Source organism: Apteryx rowi, unplaced genomic scaffold (genome assembly GCF_003343035.1).
Source record: "Apteryx rowi isolate R43461 unplaced genomic scaffold, aptRow1 scaffold_170, whole genome shotgun sequence".
NCBI lineage: Eukaryota > Metazoa > Chordata > Aves > Apterygiformes > Apterygidae > Apteryx > Apteryx rowi.
Window position 1 is genome coordinate 1,531,556 of NW_020447975.1, and position 7,901 is coordinate 1,539,456.

The following is a 7,901-nucleotide window of genomic DNA, read 5'->3' on the forward strand; positions in this document are numbered from 1 at the left end:
CCGCGCACCGGGAACCGGGCACCGCACCGGCGCCAGGAGCTGCGCCCCGGCAACTGAGCAGGGGCGCTGGGAGCTGAGCGCCGCGCACGGCACCGAGGATCTACCCGGGAGCTGAGCGCCGCGCACGGCACCAGGTACCGGCTCCGGGAGCGGGCAGGGGCACAGGGAGCTGGGCGCCGCGCACCGCACCGAGTACCGGCACCGGGAGCCGAGCACGGGCACAGCAGCGAGAACTGGGCACGGCACCAGGTACCGGCTCCGGGAGCTGGGCGCCGCGCACGCACCGAGTACCGGCACCGGGAGCCGAGCATGGGCACCGCACCGGGAGCCGACACTGGGAGCTGGGCGCCGCGCACCGCACCGGGACCGGCGGGAGGGGTCGGGACGGGCCGGCGCCCCCCGGTGCCCGCGCCGCGGAGCTGCTGCTGCCCCCGGCGCCTCTCCCGGTGCCCGCGGAGCGGGTCCCGGGGTTCCCCGAGTCACCGCACCGGGAGCAGGGCTCGAGAGCCTGGATAGCCCCGGGATGGCCCAGGGCCCGCAGCAGAGCCAGACCCCCGGCAGGATGGCACTAGCCAGATGAGAGGATCACCTGCTCAGAGGTGAGGGTGGCCGCCTGCATCAAGTGCATCCGTTCTCTGCCCTGCTATCTCTGCAGCCCCAGGGCTGAGTGAGCCCAGGAGCCCGACAACCTCACCGACTCCCAGAGGGACAGCAGGAAGGGACAAGGCACTGCAAAAACAAGAGACATCTGCCCCCAGGCTGGGACCTTCCAGTGGCACTGTGGACAGGCAACAGAGGAAAAGGAACAAGGGGAAATGGAGGTGAGAGCCACCAGGAGAGCAACTTTAAAATAAGTCTGGGGGCTGTGGGGATCTCAGTCATATGCCTGTGGGAAGGGGAAGTGACACCGCTTGTGGCCTTTGAGGAGGGAGGGTTATGTGATGTCCCAGAGCTAAGCACTTACAGCAAGTCCTAGAGCTGCAGGATCCACACCTCATCCTGGGGCACCAAGGGTACAGGCTTGTGACGATGGACAGACCAGCTTGTGCTCATGGTGGAGGAAGGCTTTCAGAGAGATCCAATGAACACAGGCTGCAAAGCGCTCCAGAGCAAGTCAGGCAGGCTCAAACTGGTCCCTCCGCAGATGGGGATACTCCAGGGAAGGGCTGGGCATGGCTTGAGGAGTGGGAACTGCTGCACCCAGCTGGACAGGCAGGAAGGCGGAATGAAAGCACAGAGCAAACAGATGGCAGGGCTCTTGGACACTCCCTAGCTGATGGTCCATTTCTGTACCTCCATAACATTTCCACAGTACTGGGCATTTTCTGGCCCCTCCAGCACAGCTCTGAGCTGCTGCCCCTATCATATGCATAGAGCCAACCAGGTCTGAGAGCTGCAGGGGACTGGTGTCATTCCTCAAGGGCACAGGCAGTAGGGCCACAAGGCATTCAGTTTGCATGTCATGGCTGTAGAGCAATGCACGGGAGTCTTACCTGGCTAAATTTCCTGTAGCCAGCCCCTGCCAGGCAGCAGCAGGGAAGTGCTTGTCAGATGAGACCATGCCCAGTGATCTTCCTGAGCTGGTCCTCCTGCAGAGATTGCTGTCAGTGGAACCTGCTCTCTTATCTTATTCTCCTACACAAGTGGCTCACATCACCATTAAGCAGCATGGAGTTATGCACAGCTTGACTGCAGCTGGTTAGGATTTCATTCTGTGGTGAGGAAGCAAAGACCATGGCCCTAGTCCAAGAAGCCACAAAAGGTGCTCACATCATCTCCAGTGGGCTCTGCTACAGCCTGAGGGAACTAGAAGACAGAGCAGGAACCATGTCAGTATCCAGACCGTTCTGATTTATCTGGCACTTGGAGAAATCAGCTGCATTCAGGCAAACATTAGCACATTCATTAGCAAAGCAGAGGTAGAAAAGAGCAATGCAAGATGAACTAAGATATGGCATTATCAAGGAGCAACAAGAGCAGGGCTGGTCCATGAGATGAGCCAGAAGCTGAGGATGCATTAGCAGGGCACAGTCCCACAGCAGCTGAGCAGGGTTGGCAATAGCAACAGCTCCCATCACCAGTGATCATCAGGCAAAGGAACAAGCCAGGCCCAAGGCCAACCAGGCAAGTCCAGTCAACAAGTCTGGTCTGACAGGGCTGAACACAAGCTTACCCATAGCATAGTCTAAGCCAGAGCAGGGGCTCTGGGCCCAAATTTAAATGGAGCTCCCAGCCAATGGGCAGAGGGTGCGTGGGTGGGGAGGTCTCAGGTGAGGCTGGTCAGGACAATTAAGGCCAGCTGTTGCACTCAGGGCCCTGGTAGCCATGTCTTCTGGCATGCCTAAAACAGAGCAAGGCCAGAAACTGCTTCATGGCTGATGGTGCTTCCTGGGAAAACATGGTACATTCTGAGATGAGATTAGTGAGTAAAATTATAGGGACCAATATCATAAAGTAAATGCATGGTAGAGCAGCGAGAAAGCAGGGTAAGGGCACCTCCCAGTTGACAAAGATCAGCACATCCAAGAGATCCTAAAGGAGAACAAGCATGACCGCAATCCACCCTTTCTTCCTGGTCCAGTTCACTTGGCTTGCATCCCAAGAAGCCCCGCAGGCAGCACGAGACCCTATGTGCAAGGTGCTATAAATGTGCAGAAGAGGGGAAGACTCAAGGTAGCTCTTACTGCTGCCCTGTCAAGGTGTGGAGTGGCCAGGGTCAGAGAGCCAGCAGGATGCAGAGCAGTGCTGAGCGTGGTGTCTCCTGGGAAGCCAGGCAGGGAGCAAGAGCCAGGGCTGGGGAGCAGGCACTCACCTGTCCTTCTCCGTTACTTTCAGTTGCAGGCTGACACCACCTTTCCCTGCCAGTGAGCACCAGCCAGGGCCATGGATGAGGCAACGGAGCTGCAGATGGGTGGGAACTCCCTCCTGAAGGCAGTGTGGCTCGGCCGGCTCCGGCTGACCAGGCTCCTGCTGGAAGGGGGGGCTTACATCAACGAGAGCAATGAGAAAGGGGAGACTGCCCTCATGGTGGCCTGTATCACTAAGCATGTTGACCAGCAGAGCATTAACAAAGCCAAGATGGTGAAGTACCTGCTGGACAACAGAGCTGACCCCAACATCCAGGACAAGTCTGGGAAAACAGCCCTCATGCACGCCTGCATCCAAGGCGCTGGGGGAGACGTTGTCTCCCTGCTGCTGGAGAATGGGGCAGACCCCAGCCTAGAGGACCACTCTGGAGCGTCAGCTCTGGTCCACGCCATCAACGCTGATGACAAGGACGTGCTGCAGCATCTCCTGAATGCCTGCAAAGCGAAAGGGAAAGAGGTGATCATTATCACCATGGACAAATCAGCCTCCGGCACCAAGACTGCTAAGCAGTACCTGAACGTTCCCCCATCGCTGGAGTTCAAGGAGAAGCCACCCGCCGAGGCCTGCACAACACCCTCTGACATCAACTTGAAAACAGCTGTCTCAGCACCTTCCCCTGCTGAGAAGGAAAGCAGCATCTTTGGCTCACACCCAGCACATCCCAGGGACAGCCATTCTGCCAAGGTTCCCAACGAGCCACCCTCTCCCAGCAGGAAAACCTGCAATCCCAAGAGAGCCCGTTTGCCACAGCTGAAACGGCTGCAGTCAGAACCGTGGGGTCTCATTGCGCCCTCAGTGTTGGCTGCTTCCACGAGCCATGATGATGCTAAGCGGGTCTGCACAGACGATGAAGTAATCATGGGCATCAGCGACCTGTCATTTTCCAAAAAGGCTCCTCTAGCTAGGACCAATAGCAGCAAGAGCAAAGACCCGTCTCTCTTCCCCCTGGTAGATGAGCAGGCTCTGAAGACACCATCAGCTTCTGGGTCAGTCGCGAGGAAAACAGTTTATGAGAAGAGTCAGGCTGCCCATCAGCGCTTACCCCGAAGGAGCACAGTCCCTGCGGAGTCAGAAAGCATCAACTCCTCTGCTGTGGGCTCAGCAGTGGCAATGGACACGCTGCACTGGAGAAGGCTGGCCATGGAGCACTATGACTCCGACTCACAGCTCTCCTGCAGCTCCAGCACTGGCCCAGCCGATGCGGGGAAGGTGTCTTCGGAGAGGAGGAAGCTCAACGGTTCCCATCTGGCTTTGTTCAATGGCTCACGAGAGTCCCTGGACAGCATCGCCAGCACATCTCCCGGGACAGTCCGGCGCCGACCGCCCAAACTGCTAGAAAGGCGAGGGTCTGGGACCCTTCTGCTAGATCACATCTCTCACACAAGACCAGGATATCTGCCACCTCTGAATGTGAACCCCAACCCCCCAATCCCTGACATTGGCTCCAACAGCAAAACTTCCTCCCCACTCACTGCTGGCTTAAAATCCCTGGTACCCGTTGCTCCTAGCTCACCCAAAAGGGGTGACTTGAGAACCAAAAAGAAGCTCCTCCGGAGACACTCCATGCAAGTGGAGCAGATGAGGCAACTCTCTGATTTTGAGGAAATAGTGGCTCTGTAGTTACATGACAGTTTATCTTCCAGAAAGTTTACCAAATCAATGTTCTCTCTGTAGAAATGTAAATGATGGTTCCTGAACACAGCACTCACCCAGCTCTGGGGGAAGCACTGGCAGCTGAGGGGGTATCTAGACCTGCATACGGGGTTGAATGAGGAGATGCTTGCGCCCAGTTTCCAGACCTGTAAAGAGAACTAGGGAATCACAGGCAACAGGGAATCAAGCCCAAACATTTAAAGTATCCTCTGCTCTTAATTCATTTCTGGACTTCCCCCAAGAGCAACTATCTGAGACATCCACTCTCAGAACATCTGAGATATAGTCAAGCTTCACATAAAAAGGCTCCTGGCTGCAGTTCGTTTATTGCTGATTATTTATGATCCATTTCTGTTCCATCCCACTCATTCTGACACAGAAGCCAGTCTGGGAGCCCCATGTCAGGGAGCCAGGGGGATGATGTATTTGTGAAGTGCCTATCAGGAAGGAAAGGAGCTTAATGCTGTGAGAGCCTGGAAGAACAGAAATAACCCTCCTTAGCAATTGAATGTATTTATACCTTCACTGTGCTGGAGAAGGGAGACAATCTTCTCTGCCTCAGAGATATCCAAGCACTTTGAAACCCCAGATGCTGAGTTAAATCTGTTGCTGGTGCAACCCAGTGTCTTCAGTGGGCTCGCATCTGGAATGGATTTGCCTCAGTTTCTCTAAAGCAACTCAGATTCAGTGGCATTTCCCATCACACTGAGCAATTGCAAGCACTGAATTCCTGGCCAAGGAGCACTCCCAGCTCTGTCTGTATGGGAAGCTTCTGCCAAGGATGGGGGCGTCAGCTGTGCACCCGGCCCAGGCTGCCGTCACAAGGTGGGCTCCCGGCGGGGCTGTGCTTGAGGCACTGCAGCGTCGGTCCCCAGGCAAGGCCCTGATCCCTGGCTGCCTCAGAGCTGCATTGCCGCACTTGAGGGGGTTCATCCCAGCAGAGAGGGAGCCTGCGGGCACAGCACCACGGCCAGGATGCCTCTCTGCTCTGCTCCCCCACTGCAATAACAGTCCTTTGGGGCCAATGGCAATGACAGCCGAGGCTGCTTTTGACTGCCCTTGTTCACCCTGCAGGGCTGGCCCTGAGCAAGCCCAGTCTGGGTCCGTGCAGGGGAGAGGTGGGTTGAGCTCTCCCTGCCCTCAGGCAGCGCTGTGCACCTCCCCGTCCACGCAGGCAACCCCCATCTGCCTTTGGGTGTGTGGACAGGGCTTGTCCGTGTTTGAGGCAGACTGCTACATGGCCCCCAATGCCAGCACAAGGAGAGCATTTCTGAAGGGACTACAGAAGTCACGCTGGAGGGTGGCAGAAGCAGACCCAAGCGAGGGAGGAAGGGAAGGACTCCCTCCCCAGGGACCTGGACTCAGGCAGGAAGAAGGGGCAGCCAAAAGACAAGCCTGCCCGGTGTTGGTGTCTGCAGCAGCTTTTTGCACAGCCTGGTCCTGATGCAGCCAGGAAATATGTCTGCATAGCTGGCGGTGGGAATCTGTGTATCCTTCTTTGTGCATGGGGACCCAGACCCCAGTCCTACAAATGGAGCTGTGCAGCACCCAGCTGCAGGACCCGGCCTGCACAAGTAGCACATGGCAGCTTTGCAACATCAGGGCAGCAAGACCTTGCACCTTCAACCCCCTCCCAACCATGTCCCCCACTGCTTTGGCCTCACCAAAGCACTGGCTGTGGGGAACGCTCCCCACCACACATTTATTTTGGTCTCTGGGCTGGTTTTGGCCTTCTTGTGCTGCAGCTGCTGTCAATCTCAGCTAAACCCCACTGCACAGAACCAACTCGAAGAGGAAAATCAACCCACGGTCTTGTGCTATTAACTCAGTGAATGTTTCGGATCTGTAGCCTACCTTAAATGTTGTGCCACTAGTTTAAACCCAAATGAGAATAACTCCTGTGGGATTATTCAATGAAATCTTACATGTCCCAGCGCCCACAGTAAAGACAGCACAGCCTCGCTTTGACAAGCAAGTGACAGCAGTCTCACTCCACTTAGGCTGATGTGTTATTCTGCCATTGCCTAGACCAGCCAAATACATGCTTCCGTTAGTTCTTCTGAAATCACTCATGATGAGCTAGTACCTTAGCCAGTGCATTAGCTGTCCTCCAGACTGTTGCAAAACTTTGCACAGTTCCTGCATAAAGCAGCATTGTATGTTGTTTTTAACTGCACAAGAACGTCCTTTGAAAGTGCATTTTAGATTTAAATATGCTATTTAGATCAAAGGTGGGCTTATATTTTTACAACCTTAAAGTTTATACTTTCTGTAAGTCAAATGTCTTCTATAATGAATTTCAGGCATATTTTACCTATAACAATGAAGTTCGTCTTATATTTTAGATTGTGAATTTGAATCCTGTAGTTCACTTTTTCTGTTCATTTTTAAATATTCCAATATTTTGTGGGTTTTTAAAGTAATGTTTGATGTCTTTTGTTAGTGACCTAAGACAACAGTGCCTGCAAAATGCAGGTTACATGTTATGAGCTTCCTGCATTCTGTGCATTGGAACTGGGAACGTGACAAGTGCTCCTTTATTGGAATATACAGGAATATTTTAATTCACTTATTTAAATGAGTGTGTGTGTGTGTGTGTGTGTGTGCATATAGACATAAATATGCAGAAAGATGTTTGAAGATAGTGTCATGTAACAGCATAGAATTTTTATATTATTATTATTATATTAATAAAAAGTTTAGTATTGTCCTTAAATCCATCACTGCGATTTCCTGAGCTATGAATTATTTTCCTTTATAACTGCCCTGTGCTGGGGGCAGTTAGCAATCGGGTACGCAGAGCGGGGTGCCTGGACGGCCCTTGCTGCCCCAGCGCTTCCCGGGGCCCCGGCAGCGCGGACGGGCCGCGGCCGCAGCACCACAGCAGCGCCTGGGGCGGCTCCGCTCCAGCCTGGCCCGGGCAGGAGCCCCCGCCCCGGGGGGGTCGCGGTGACGGCCCTGGGGAGCTTCGCCCCGGCCCCCTGGCCCCGAGCACCGTCCCAGTGCCGATGCCCGGAGCKCCGTATGGTTCCCCAGTGCCCGGAGTACCGGGGCCGGTCCCTAATGCCCCGAGCACCATCCCGGTCTCCACTACCCGGAGTACCGCGGCCGGTTCCTAATGCTCCGAGCACCATCCCGGTCCCCGCAGCCCCGAGCACCATCCCGGTTCCCAGTGCCCCGAGCCCCATCTCGGTCCCCGCAGCCCCGAGCACCATCCCGGTTCCCAGTGCACCGAGCACCATCCCGGTCCCCGTAGCCCCGAGCCCCATCCCGGTCCCCGCAGCCCCGAGCCCCATCCCGGTTCCCGCAGCCCCGAGCACCATCCCCGTTCCCAGTGCCCCGAGCCCCATCCCGGTTCCCGCAGCCCCGAGCACCATCCC

The 7,901-nt window shown here is 55.6% G+C and overlaps 2 protein-coding genes across 2 annotated transcripts in view; both read left to right on the plus strand.

Moving 5' to 3' along the window:
• Positions 1-2,883: 2,883 nt before the first annotated feature.
• Positions 2,884-4,022, plus strand: ANKRD34C (ankyrin repeat domain 34C). The gene is made up of 2 exons (XM_026060726.1): positions 2,884-3,854; positions 3,971-4,022. Exons 1-2 carry the CDS (start codon positions 2,884-2,886, stop codon positions 4,020-4,022), a joined length of 1,023 nt encoding a protein of 340 aa, XP_025916511.1.
• A 44-nt stretch (positions 4,023-4,066) lies between these two features.
• Positions 4,067-7,901, plus strand: part of TMED3 (transmembrane p24 trafficking protein 3) — a 6,603-nt gene continuing 2,768 nt past the window's right edge. The window contains exon 1 of the mRNA XM_026060734.1: positions 4,067-4,077. Coding sequence (XP_025916519.1) covers positions 4,067-4,077 — 11 coding nt within the window. The remainder of the gene's footprint in view (positions 4,078-7,901) is intronic.